Source organism: Ischnura elegans, chromosome X (genome assembly GCF_921293095.1).
Source record: "Ischnura elegans chromosome X, ioIscEleg1.1, whole genome shotgun sequence".
In the NCBI taxonomy this organism is placed as follows: Eukaryota; Metazoa; Arthropoda; class Insecta; order Odonata; family Coenagrionidae; genus Ischnura; species Ischnura elegans.
Window position 1 is genome coordinate 43,931,720 of NC_060259.1, and position 14,837 is coordinate 43,946,556.

A 14,837-nucleotide genomic window follows, 5' to 3' on the forward strand; every position below is an offset into this window, starting at 1 on the left:
GATGGTTTTGATTGTATTTCGTGCATTTAATTCTGTTTTAAGAATGGACCTTTGTCCCTTATTGAATTCAGTCGTTAATTCCTTCTTGATCTGTTTATGTAGTATTGATTTTGCTTGCAGAAAACCAAGGTGTTTGTAGTTCTCATTTGCTTCCATAGATATTATTGACCCATCGTCCGTAATTTTGAAGTTGCCATGCTTGATTTTTCCTTTCCTTATTATTAATAATTATTATTATCATTATTATATCTTTCATCTTCTTCTCGTGATCCCTTCCAGCAGAAACCACAAGGGTGTGTTGATTGGATGACATATTTTAAGGTAGGAATTTATGCCGGCCAATAGTTTGTAATAATAGAAGAAATAATAGAATAACGACATGGTACCAGTCGCCATTTTTCAAATCGTGTGTATCAGTCCCTCGGTGGCTGATTTGGCATACTGTAGAACTATGGAGTTTTTTTAAGCTCACTCTGCATGGTTATCAAACTTCATAAACGTTAAAGAGCTATTTTAATTATGAGGAATCGATTTCCTCACTTAATGATGCTATGATATAATAAGAGATTATAACGGCAGCGATAGAACTCATAAATAGATTGCATGACTTGTGGTGTAGCCAACTAACCTATGTAAACGTTTATGTATGTTTCTTAATTTTATTATTATTTCTAACATCATTATAGTAGTATAATTTGTTAGTATACGTGACGTTTTTTGGACGGTGTGGTGTGCATGTGGGAGTAGAATTGCATGCTGCATGTTGGTGATTGATCATCCCCTGCCAAACACCCCAGAGGTGGCTCGCAGGGTATTATGTAGATGTATCCGTTTTTTTAATAAACACCAAATGGTTGGCATCAATTTCACACCTTACCTCATTTCTCTGACGTACCTTTCGGACAATCTATTTCCCAGTTTCAAAAACGTCCTTCGCATTCGTATTTGATTTGTGCTAACCTTGGTCGATCCGCCTTCCTCTTACGCTGGCCACGAGTTGTTTGGCCCCAAATGCGACGCAGATGTTGTGCGTACGTCATTTTTCTCCAGTATTTCACCAACTTTATTCCTTTTAATTCTTTATCCCATCCCCGCTATATTCTACGGCTATTTTTCGAAATACATGTTTATATTATATGGCTTCATGTTGCTAATATCACTCACACAGCTCAATTTAACGTTGTTTATTGCGTGAATGCGCCGAAAACATTGTAGAGAATTCAATACCAAGTCTTTTGAGCATAATTAGTTTTTTCCCGAGTCAAAAGTTTCTTTTAGCACCTTAGAGTTGCAATGCCAATCAATTTTCTTACACCTTCTGTATTTTTTACTGGAAAAATAACCCATGACGTTTCATTTCGTTTTCTTAATTTTTGTTCCCCTCAACCTGTTTGACAAACATAAATGCTTTTTTTACAGGTCTCTGTCCCGTTCCGTCTCCCCAAAGTGTGTCATCAGTCCTCTCTTACGAAGCGCGGACGATAATGATTCAATAAAAATATTCAGCCGCTTAAATTGCGGCAGTAAACGCGTTCCGATTGGCATAATCATACGCGTCCTGGAACTGACTTGAAAGCAGAAACCAGGTGGAGGCTCGCTAGTTGAGAGGGCATCGTCGCCATTTCTGATTCATTTTTGTGTGAGCGAGTGAATGAAAGATTCGTGTTGACCTTGCTGGCGTGCGCGAGATTTTAAAAGTAAAAAAAATGTATAGGCGAGGAGGAAGAAGTCGTGGGCTGACCCCAGCGCCTCCGGTTGGGTCAGAGCGGTGTGCGAGTGGGCGGGGGAGATGGGGACACGGTGGGCGGCCCAAGAGTGGGCAGGGAGGCCGCGTGGGAGGGGCGGCGTGGGCTGCAGCGTGCATTGGGCAAGCCTCTCTGGAGGCCTTCGAGTCATGTACCACCAGCCTCTCCGCCGAGCGCCGATGGGAAAGTCACCGTGTATCCCAATTCCCGGTCACACTCCTTCAAACCTCCCAAAAGTGATGAAACGACTTAATTTTTTGAAAATACTCTGCGGGACCAGGGTGGAATACTTTCAAATGATAAAAAAAGATATCGTTCTGCTCAATTAAATTTATTTCTCTATTCTACTAAAGATAGACTCTAGAACAGACAGATTCAAAACGTCTTTTTTCCCAGATCAATAAGAGACTACAACGGCAGCGATAGAACTCACAAATGGATTAGATGACTTGTATTGTAGCCCGCTAACTGTTTTGAAACTATAGAGGTGGCTCGCAGGGTATTATGTAGATGTAAGTGTTTCTGCTACATACTTATAATATATAGCAACAATCACTTTGACAGTTTGTGTCACCGTTGAGTAGGAATGTGAAGATGTTGCTAGAAGATGAAGGTGACACAAGTGTGGAAGGCATATTGCTCTCTATGAAAAGTGTGAAAAAGATTAATCGGAGAGGTTTACGGGATTTACACGGCGTGTGTCCATCTGCGTAGACGATAGTTTCGTCGGCATTGCAGTTGACGTCTACAGGCTACTGTCTCTTCGTGGGTTAAGCCTCGTATAAATTGTTACAAATCCGTCTTTCCAGGGGGGTGGAGTAATAAAACAATTCATTCACGTTATGAACGTGGTGGGTGCGCCCAAAGTGAAATACTAATTCAAGTTTCTTGTACTTTTAACCGCCTTAAATGAGGATGAAAACAGATATTTGTTTTGAATGTCTAAGAATATTACAAGTTGTGAGAAATCGTCTTGAGCGGTGAGCCAAAATGTTACAGGCCCAATTCCTAAATATTCCATATTTGTCCCTTTCGCAATGACCATATGCATCGTCGGTATATTCCTCTGATTATTCTTTTTCAAACATATTGAATTTCCCGTCCTAGATGACATCAAGCTTTTAAGCTCACAGTCAGTACAAATTTAAATTCCCTAATGTGTCTTTAGAAAACTGAGAATATGTTCGATAAAAGAGTAAGCTCCTCCCTAGTAGCGAGGCTGCCCACATCAAAATCAGTAACCCTTGGTAACTTTTCACACAAATTAAATTACTTCGCCTTCGTAATGGCCCTAAGTGCCAAAACAATAGGACGGTAAAGTAATGAAATTTGTGCGGAATATTTCTGTTTATTTTAATTTCTATATGGATATAACCTAATTTCATAAAGTTAAGCTTGATACCTACACGTATGTACCCCTGCCAAACAGCTCTGTAGGTGCCTTGCAGAGTAATATGTAGATATAGATGTATATGAGATATTATTCATTGACTCCTACCAGCTTTTCTGTAGACAAGGATGTATCACGGAATCCACCTAATTAATGGTAGGTACTGGAAAACATTGGGAATCCACTTTAGGGCTTTTTATGTGTATTTACCGCATTTATCTACCCTATTGCATTTGTCCGTATAGTAGAACTATGAATGCCACACATGTTATGAATACTATGTTTTAGTCGATTTAGTATTGCTCTGTTGCGACTTTAAAACCAGGAAATAACTAATTAGTGAGCTATCTTGGCGGTGAAGAGAGAGCAAACTTTATCCTTGACATAATGATTACCCCATGGAACTTAGATCGCACGTCCATTACTGTATAACCCCATACTCCCTGGCTACATTGGCGAGAACCACGAATATGATTATTAGCATATGCAAGCAAGGTGGATAAAAGCAGTTATTTTTGGTATTACACACATAGCATACACTTTAAATTACATACATGCACATAGCACATAGGCCATATTGATCTACGGCTATAACGTAGGTACTTAAAGTAATTAAACTTTCACGTTGCTTCAGAATAAATTTATGTTAAATTAGAGTTCACCCCACGATATACTATGGAGGCCACTGTTACCATTGTCCTTATACAAAATTATTCACTTCACATAATAGGTTGATATCTTTGATGCTTCACACAACGCATATTTATTTCGTTAATTTTTGCATTACCAGTCTCTTACTATACACCAAATGGCGGGGATAAAATATATTGTACTCTTTTTTTGTGTGCATCTAATGGAAACAAAAATATCATTGAAATAAAATCAAATAAAACGTGAGCTTTCTTCTTAAGTGTATCGTCTGTTTACATCGACTTAATATTAAATATTAGATATGTTAAACTCGGAAAATACTACCAGCTCCAGCAGCGTACAAATAAATAGTTTCTGACTTTTGGTACCAGCGGGAATTTGTACTTTAGGGGGTCATACCTGCAGTAGCTTAAGGCAAAGAGTAACCTAGAGAAAGGAGGACAGCAAATCGGCCGAGATATAAGCCGTCTCTCTCGGCGGATGGGTCAAAGGTGACCTCATTTGAACCTCTCATCTTATCCACCGTACGCGGCTCTCGCGATGTTTCTCATGAGTATCCGGAAGCAGGTTGAAAAAATTGAAACTTTTTTTCTGGCCAAATTCTTTTTTGTCCATGAAAAAAGACAACTCTACTCGAATACGACTAAAATAATCGTAGTTTAAGCGAGTACGTCTCATTTCTCAGCGTAAATAATTGTAATAAAAAGTAAATGGTCGTTTATCCTTTAGCATCCCTTAGTTGGGGGTTCAATACTTATATTTAATAATTTATGTATAATTATAACAAAACGGAAATGAACGTAAAGTCTATTTTTGAGTGAATTTAATTGAGATCTTTAGTAGTACGAGGGAAGAATGGCATTTTAAATCTCTCTGTGTTGCAGACTATTTCTTTAATTTTCTTCTCGTGATCACGTGTACCATAGTACGACGGTAAACGATGTATATGTTTAACTTTGTCTGAGAAAATTTCTTCTCCAAATTTACCAATTAAATTTAGCCTTCACTTCGATCTTAACTCCTGTAAAGATTCCCATCCTAATTAACGGAACATATTGGCAACGCTGCACTTTTTATCGTAAAAAGTCATCAGGAATCTAGCCGCCCTGCGCTGTACTCCATTAGTATATTGTTGCAATTGTTATCATCCAATTTATCTATGGTTCAATCTACTTATCAATTCACATAATTCAGGATTTTTAGTAGTATTTATTTTTTTATTTTTCTAGTATGTTTTATTCATTTGTTGTTCATGCAAATGTTTCATAAGTATATCGATCACCGTCTGAAAGACTCATAAGTCTACGACAAATAAATGCGTATTATTTACTCCAATTTTTTTCAGTCAATTACATTATGAAACTCTTTCCTTTTTTTCGAAATATATTTTGTTGGTAACTAATTGCGGGAATGAAAATGATGCAACCGTTGAACGCCATTTAAAATGAGCCCCGCCAGTGCGTATGAGTGTGGGGGGTGGCCGGGGGTTCGGGGGGGTTGGGAAAGGGGGGCGGAGGCGGAAAGTGCGGGGGGGTGCGGCGGCGCGTAGGCGACGGAATGGATGGTGTAGGACGAAGGGATCAAGGAAGAGTAGTTTATAGGGAGGAGGAGCGGAAATGCTGCAAGTTTAAAGCATATGAATGTTCGAGTAGCTGTGATTGGTTACATATTCGTAATTTCTCCCTAAGAATGGGAATTAAAATGTATTTTGGGTGAAATAACCTTTGCGGATTTTTTTTCCAAGAAAAATACGAGCGATTTGCGCTCATAGGATAAAAACTCTCCGCGCTGCATCGATAGTGGTCGCACGGGATTAATTTATTTCGCAGCCTGGTCATATTTTGTGATTTACCACTATTAACGTCTTAGTTTCTTCTAATTCCGTCGTAATCTTACATTGAGTACAATAAAAAGTTTAATTAATCGTAATTCAGCGGAAATTAATGTTAGTATTAGTATTATGTATTTGTATTTTTAAATTGATTTGGGGATTGCCGTTAGAGTAAATACATCCGCAATGTAGTAATATGAGCATGCATTCTGCTGCACCACCTTTGACGGTGTTTTATGTTAAGCTTGACAATACTACGGCTTTCGAGTTATATTTCCCATACGCAGAGGCAAACTTTCAAAATAAATTGGAAACAAATGACAGCCGATATTCGCCTAATTCTTGGTTTATATGCAATGTATTCTTCTTTTCACCTCACATACTGTAAGACCTAGTATCATGAATATTTTGGGATGTTTTTGACAAGTTGCGGCAACGCTGTAGATGTTTAAAAGCTCTGTTTACTCCTTTAGAGCCCTCACACACCGTATACGGTAGCGCCACAGCGTGATGCCCCCACCATGGCTTTCCCTCATCCCATCCGTCCAAGTGATTTCGAGTTCCGCCGCTCCTCAAGTGTGTCGCTGTTGCTCCTCTCCACTTGTTGTGCTCATGAAGACGTTTCCTGGGCAGTACTGTTGTATGTTTCGTGACGGCAGGTTCTGAAATTAGTGACGCTAGCGCTCTAAAGTTGGGGGGTGCTGTGGGCCTCGAAAGACTTTACTAAGAAAATACAGCTGCATGAAGATGTGTGAAAACGCCAACATCAACACGCAGAGTACAGCAGATTATTTAGCCCAGCTTTTAAAAGATAAGAAGCAACTTGTTGCGTTCCCGAATGTTTTCATCCACGTTGAAAGGCTCCTCGATGAAGGTAATGTGAAGAAAACTTCATTTTTCATTGGATGTGGGATGTGTTGTATTCAAGGTTGTTTTGTGTTTCCACAACGGAAAATATTGTGGATGTGTGTTACCATAGTATTTGGATTGTGTATCGCAGGAATGCCTCTCAGAGGTAATTGTGTGCCAAGAAGTAGTGACATTGGTGTTGGGCTTACAATTTGGTACAACTGCCTCGATCGGCTTTGCATGAGAATCTTTTAGCCGCCGTGATTCGATGTTATTTTTGTGGCCATACCGTTGGAATCTTGTCCAAATTAGCTCGGGAATGTTGGGGTCGTGCGTTTTAAGCGATTGTATCTGTGCTTTTTCTGTCGTTTCATTCATCTTGCAGTTCAATTATGTGAAACTTGAACACATTTATAGCTTATTTAACAGCAGTATGTTCTCATCTTGGACCCATTCTTCCTTTTAAGTGAATATATCCACGATATTTTGTCAGTATTTCTTAAGAAGTGGGCTACATTATTTCTCAAGGTCCTTGGTTTTCGGTCCGCTGCATGCATTCGCTGCAAGTTTTGATTGCCCTCAAGACGTTGAATATTTGTCAGGCATAGTTTCTTTACATTTTAAGTGCCCCACAGCATCAATTGTTTCTACGCGTTTTGATTTTGACGAACGCTCTCGCGGACGTTGAACCTTAATATTCTCTGCGGTTTATTTCTTTCTCTGCTTTCTAAATCCGTTTGCATGGATTCCTTCGTATAAACATCCGTCTTTGTGGATCAGAATGGATAGGGAATTCCATGAAGAAGCGTTGCATGAATTCACATCTAGTGCCATGGTATCTGTGTAGAGATAGACTCGTTCTGATTTCTTTCCGTGCATTCCAAAGCTTTTTACGGCATAAGGATTTCCTCTGAAAGCCATCTACTTGCATTTCTCTCTACCCCTCAAACTTCTACTGGTTTTTCCCCCTCACTACCAGTCGTAGACTTTATCTCGTTCCCTCATCCCAGCCGTGTCCCTCGACTTACCCACTCCATGACTCGTTCCCGCCCCTCTTTCTTGGGCTTCTCCCTCTCCTCACCTTTTTCCCATCCTAACGTCGCAAGACTATTGGAATGGCGTAACGTATTGCGCCCGGTTTGGGGAGAGCTTTGTACCCGAACGCAGCTGTCGCGAATTCAGGTTCTGCAGGGACAAGGTTGTGGGCGCTAAGTTTTGGGGATTTGCTCACTGATTTCTTTATCATTAGAGCCTTCATTTGCGTAGATTTCGTCCATTTATTCCTGGTACGTAGGCTGTAGTCTTTCATTTGGAATCCTTTTGGTCCTGCCACACCCCCCTCTCATCCCTTACCTGGTCATTGGCTTTCCTGAGACGCTACTTCCGGCCTTCGGTTGTAGGTCGCCGTTCAAAGCGCGAGCTTCCTTAGGGGAATGCACTTGCAATGTTTTTTGGTTTGTCAATCTTGTTTATGTAAAAGCGTGACCATTATTCGGATTTGATGATATTCATTTTGATGGAAAAGTTGATTTGTTGTAAATTGTGAACTGTTATCTTAAAAATCATAATTTATTTTTGTTAATTCCTTTCGGTATTCCTGAAATTTTGTAAGTTCTTTCGGGCTAATGAGATACCGCCGATGATATTCAGGTGGTTCGCAGGGTCTCATGTAGAAGTAGATAATTTTCGGGAAGGTTCAATAGGTTTTTTTCGGATTAGATGTTGTTACACATGATATCCCCGTAGGGCAGATAATACTTCCAGTCTTAATTTTGTGGTGTAAGCACTGGCCGTATCTCGTTTTTCTATTTAGAGAGTTTTTTGTTATAAATGAGTCCTTGATTAAAGTGCATTGTGATATGCGATTTTTATTAAAAGCACTGTCATTTTCTAGATCGTTCTTGGTAATACATTCTCTATCCCCTGTAGTTGATTAATAAACGTTCATGGATTGCAATTAGCTACAACTGCGTGCTTTATTTACCACTACGAAAATTTATACTTATGCTACCGGTATCGCTGCCGCTACCGCCCCTGTGATAAATTGTCAATTACCTACTTCGATTTTCGCGCAGGCAATAGAATTTCGACTATGGTTTACATTTTTCATGGAGTATTAAAATATTTATCTTGTTTAGATCATTCTTTTCAACCATTACAATGCTCTTATGTATGCTCAGGAGTCCAAATGCATGCTGCATGCTGGTGATTGATCACCCCCAGCCAAACACCCTAGTGGTGGCTCGCAGGGTATTATGTAGATTTAGATGTAGGTGTAAAGTCTTAAATGTCCTATGTTAACAGTTCGGTTTTTAGTCTACTTGTATTTTTTATTTCTATAAAAAGAACAATTGCTACGGATGTATGAAACTACCATTTTGATTGTTTATAACCAATGATGCAAAAGTCTTTGTCCGTGGAAATTCGTATCAGTGGTTTTCGTTTTGACAATTTAATTCAGTCATTTTCACAAGATTCGTTAGACTGCAGTTTTTTCTTCAAGATTTTCTGTTGTTCACCAAACGAACGCATTCATGGTGTATTTGGGCTAGAAAGCTTAAATTACTTTCGTTCTCCTCGTCAAGCTTATAGTTTCTTAGTTTGTTAGGTGTTGGGAGGACCTTCGTAGAATAATTTAGTTTTTATAACGAAAGACGACAAATTTGCCGCGCTTTTTGAATGGAATTAGTCATGAGGCAGGGCTCCAATACTGAAGATGAGTCATATCTAAAAGCAGCCGCTTGGGGAGGTATCCGGGCGTCAAGCCTAGCGCGATTTGGAAGGCGTGCATGGGGGATAGATTTCCAACTTCTTAGCTTTCGTAGATTCCGAAACGGAGCTTTCATGGGAATTAGGATGTTATGGCTTCGGGTAGTATATCATTGTGATTAATGTGAACTGTATTTTTATTATTTCATTTTTCAGGGGTTTATTTAACTAGTTATTTTCAGATTGTTTATGTGTGTGGCAGAGAGCTGAGATGTTCGTGGTTGTGGAATCACGTTCTTGGTATGACGTATGGTTACGCCCCCTGTACATAATGAATAATTAGTGCTTTCGAATGTTAGGGTGAGTTTCTTTATGAAAATATCCTCCTTCTGTCTAGTCGCGTTATATTTTTTTCGTTTTGTTCGTAGTGAGGATTTGCGTTGATGCGGTGTATAGCGTTTACATCTAGTCTAAATTTTGGGATGACCATTTCTGTTGAGAAATACCCCTCATTTTTAATTTACTGCAGTAGCGTCAGATTCCGTAATCATGTTTCCGAAATCGTTCGCTATGGGCGACATTATATAATTGAGCAATAATTAGCAAAAGTAATGTCTAATATTAATAGCTTTCCTTACCTGCCCCGTTGAAAATGTTTTTCAGCCTATATTACCTCTGTATTTTTTGTTTTATACTTTGTTACTTACATTTGTTTAGCATGATTGGTGCCGTTGAAATGACCTGAATACTGAAAGTTTGGGTATTGTTCAGTTGATATCGTTGGGAGTTTTTTCAGCCATGGCTTAACAATTTCTCTAATTATCTCCGTCGCCTTACGATTGGACTGGTTTTTAAATCGCCGCGATAGTTCGTTCGATACCAAGTGGTTCTTGGATATGATGAATTTTTAAATTTACCTGTTCTGTTGATTGTTAAAGTTTTGCGTCATAATTTAGACAAGCGTAGCGTCTTTGCTTATTAATCTACTTGACTATTTTTGCCGTAATAAGCCCACGTATGAATATTGGTATTAAAGTACAGGTTGCAGCAGAAGCTTGAATTTGTTTCTCCTAAAAACTGCATTCCTCCAGTCTGCCTCTTAATGACTTCGTCACGCAGCTGTTACGGCTGTTTTTATATTTAATGAAGCTACGAATCCTGTCTTACGTCTACGACGACAAGTCGTGTCACATTTGCTCGCGAATTTCTTCTGCAGTTTTGTAAATGTAGTTTTACCGGTCAATTTTTTCTTGCAGCGAAAGGTGGATGCACTGTTATCTTTCACTTGAGTGTGCTCCAGTTTACCTTCCGCTTTTTATCAGGATGATCTTCTGATCCTACAAATAAACATCATTGCCTCTTGTTCGAAGAAAATCGGTTGCACATTTACCTGTGCTGCAATTTTGGTATGTTTCGATGCTCCTTACATGATGTTGGCTTTTTTGCATTTGCATTGCAACTTTGGGAATGAACGAAGGATCTATGGTTTTCCCGGCGAATAGGATGGAGGAAAATTTCTCGGGTTTCCAGCCGGGTCCAACCTTTGGACCCGAGAGATTCTCCTCCTTGGGAATGAACGATAATATCATGCATATTGCAGTGTTTATGATAAACTACATTCCCTTTTCTTTTCAATTTCTATCGGCAAGTGTCTCAGTTTTTTTCTTCTCATGAAGCTTTTTAAAATTATACTTTCGATTCCATGCAGTGTGTAGTTTGGTATTTTTATATTTATGTTCATATATTATGCTGCTATTTTTGTATTGAGCTGTGTATCTTCTAGAGTTCGCTCGTTCGAAGATTCATTTAGAATTCGTGAGCGATGTTGATGTGGTAAGTGGCTCAATAGTAGTTCCTTAGACGTCCTTGGAGTTATCTTCTGTCCTTGGACGTCCCAGGTTATGAGCGTAAGGAGAGTATGCTTTTTTTTCAGTTGATTTACCCACCCGCCATTTTTTCCTGTAATGGTTATTTGACTTAAAATGTTTGTTTATTTTCTCGCGTTTGTTGACTCTTGGTCTACTTCGCTTCTTAGCGTTGATTGTTTGGATTCGGAATTGCATGTCATTGCATTGCCATTCTACATTTAAAATTTATTTTTTAATATCCTACGGGGCACTTTTAGGATGTTTGGCAAGGGCTCCCCAGGGCAATGCTGTTACTTCAGGGTAAAAAATGTACTTTTTGTTGCGGATGCTTAGTTGGTTTACTAAAGCTGCTGCGGCCGCATGTGTATATGTTCTGGTTCATTGGTATCTCTTGTCATGTTCGTATTTTGGGAAGATCCCATCCCTTTGTGCATCATAACGGTGGCTAGGACGTTCAAGTTCAATTATATGATGAATTACATACAAAAAGCAAAATATAGAATATAAGACCATTAACTCCGGCTGACTACAAAAATCACAAACACATGTTCCCAGGTGCATCATGAGCTTGTATTCCTTGGTACAAGAGGTTGCCATTTTTAATGTCGGCTGAATTTACTGTTTGATATTACGTATGAAATACCAAATAAGTAGCTAACACTAATATGTATATTTCACCTATGATACGATAGCCACTGATCGAGTGATCATATTTTCGTAAAAGACTTCGATATGCAACCAAAATTTTTTCAGCGTCGAAAACTTCAAACTACCGTCTTCTTTCTAAACATCCAAATGAATTCAAATTCATTGACCTATGCTACGCTGTAGTGCTTCATTCACGTAATAGCTTACTTTGAAGCCCCTAGGTCGCTGCACTTGCCGGTAGTTTCAAGTGTTCCTAGGTACACTATGCCCTAGGTACACCACCCTCCCCTACTTAGTACATGCGGAGCGCGGTTTTTTATTCTCACATTGTTTTCTGATGATGCTAAAGCTCGTGATTATTTACTATGTAGTGGCAGATCTCCCAGGCAAGTACCTCTGTTGGTGGCTTGTGGTGTGATACGTTGATTTTTTTAAAAAATTTCTCTCTACGGGTCCATTTTCTCCGGAATTATGTTTTATTCCTGTTAATAGGTACGCTTGGGGGATACTCATCGCCGTTTTTTCTCTTAGTTGAAGGTGCTGGCATTTCTTGTGGCGTAGTGTAGCGGAATTGGTATTTTCTTGGCAATATTTTGTTTTATTTGGTCGTATGTCGTAGGTTACATTAGCATATGCACGATTCCCTGCGGGCCATCTCGAGGGCGTTAGTCAGGCTTGTGTCACACGATATGTACTACGCACTGTGTTCAATAGTACTTATTAGGTGTTGCTGACCTTCCATTAGTTTTATCCCTCGTGAGTTGTGCGTTAGGCACAGATCCCAGCCTTCCGAGAACAAAAACCATTTTTGCAATTTCACCTTTTAGCACCAATAGGCTCATTGTGATGTAATAATTGAGAAGGAGATTTACAAATTTCCATATACCCCTGCTTCACCGGGGTCGATTGAGAGAAGTATTACTGTTGCCGTGTTTTCTTCTCGTATCAACGTAGTGTTTGGCTCCTCTGGTCCTCTATAAGGTGATGTAAGATAACTAGTTGTGGGATGAGTGTGCGTAATCAGTGACCTCAGCTGAAGTTTTCCTTCGTGGCGATTTCGTGGCCGGCGACCTTGAGACTCGTCGTGGGGGCTTAGCCACGCGGTCACAATGAACCCCTGGTTGTGTGGTGACCTGAGCACCTATCTTGCTCGCCTCCAGCGCACAGGCATTCTTTGGCGGAGGGTGTAGAATTTATTTTCAGTGTAGGTTTCCGAATTATATACTGCGGACCTACCTAATGGTGTTTGGCAGGGGGAGCGTTCACCATCATCCAACACGCTGTTTGATCGATTCATAGTTAAATTGAATAAGTTCTTTCATAACTTATTCTATGCATGCGGACGATGTTGAATCTAATGATCAGACATGTTTCGCTCCATTGAACGGAATGCTGTGTAGCCTATTCGCTTTTATAGAACACTTTATAGAAATTGCCCGGAAGGCTAGTATTGGACGTAAATACGTCCATGTTAGGTCAGTGTGAGAAAAGGCGATGCGGGGATCCAATCCGATATGTTACAAAGGAAAGAGGCATATTCTATCTACATATTATTATACCGAGCGAACCAGTAATAGGGGATTTAGCAAGTGGTGAATGATCAGCATTATTATTATGTTTGTCGAAATAAGAAAATATAATACTTTTGTAGTGAGGGCACGTGTGTGGAGGTGGTGTGGGCTCCTAAAACGCATGGATCGCTCCGTGCGGCCTGGAGGACATGACACCTATGCCCTCGTCCATAAATCTGTAAAGTAATTCCGGAATAGATAGTTATTAGCTAATATTTGAAATAAATTTATCCATGCATGGTTTGTATCTGATAAATTTTTATTGAAAAGAGACAATCAGGTCAAGAATGCTAGAAAATATATGGAAAAGAAATAGGAAAATATTCAAAACATCGTCTTAGCGGGTTAAGCGAAAAATTCAATAAATTGCGCAGCTTTATTAAACGCGATGGGTTAAATGACATCTCTTTCACGTTATAATTTTGCTCTATTCTGTAATCGTTCTTTGTAGTCGCTCCTTGAATGAATTGCGCGACTTAATTATCCATTTTTTTATGGGACGTATTCTATAATATAATTCTTTTGTCCAAGCCATTTCTTACCTTCCTCTTTTAGTCACTTTTTTCGTTATACTTTAATTTTCGCCAAGCGATTCATCGTTTAAATGATCAACTGTTAGCCGAGGGTCACTGGAAAGCCTCAGGTCAAGTCGTTTACTAAGTTAAGCCGATAAGGCCGGTGGTTGATGTGACTCGAGGCTTTGCGAATGTGTGGCGCGGCCTCTAAGTTGCCAATACGCCGTTGACCTCCGTTCAACCGTTTGCGTTAGCATAGGACTGGGCGCATTGCGGGTCACTTTAGGTCACTGAACTCTGGTGGCAAGGTGGCGGCTTCAATAGTGAATAGATGGATATACAAACTAATTGCAGGTTCTCTTCGGTGTCGAAATGTATGTGTGATCACAGGGCTCGTCCCAATCACTAGCATCCTTCCCGGCGGTTCCTGGAAGGTGGGTGTCCATTGGTACATGAATGCATATCAATGTCATGGCGTATGGCGTGCAGTGTTTTCATGGTCGTGTTTTTGCCTCTGCCGTGCAGTACGACAGTGACTGGCATGCTTCACTGTTGATGTACTTTTTTGTCGAGACCTCGCCCTTGGTCCAGAGTGCTCGTGCGTGTACTTTTTGCTTACGCATGTTACTCACGTCTTTTCTTATTTTTAAATGATGTATCTGCCAGTAATTGGCGTTATAATAATAGCTAAGTTTCAACTTGAAAGTGGTTGCATTGTTTTTCGTATAACCCACATTGCTTTAGAAAAGAAAACAATTTTGGGGAAATCTGTCGGAGCAGCCTCTGTCTTTTCGGTCTCGTTTCTCTTTTTGTCCTTAGGTGCGCTTTTATTATAATAATCGTTATAATTGTCCCGATCTGCTGTGGCTGTTTGTGCATGAATATAAAATGCTCTTTTCCGGATTCTAAGTATAATACCCCGTACTTCATAACCACTACCTTATCAAGATTAAATTCTGACTGCCATTACTGCTTAAGCCATTATCGCTTGGTCTAATCGACAAGATTTCGTTGGACACTTCAGCCAGCATTGTGGTAGGGTATTTTTGCAAATATCCTG

The 14,837-nt window shown here is 39.7% G+C and overlaps 1 protein-coding gene across 9 annotated transcripts in view; it reads left to right on the forward strand.

The window, feature by feature from the left end:
- Positions 1-6,232: 6,232 nt before the first annotated feature.
- Positions 6,233-14,837, forward strand: part of LOC124171871 (protein held out wings-like) — an 87,519-nt gene continuing 78,914 nt past the window's right edge. For 8 of the 9 annotated variants that reach the window (XM_046551240.1, XM_046551239.1, XM_046551241.1 and 5 more), the window contains exon 1: positions 6,233-6,491. In XM_046551240.1, coding sequence (XP_046407196.1) covers positions 6,359-6,491 — 133 coding nt within the window. In that variant the 5' untranslated portion in view covers positions 6,233-6,358. The remainder of the gene's footprint in view (positions 6,492-14,837) is intronic. The other variant, XM_046551249.1, reaches the window with a different exon arrangement.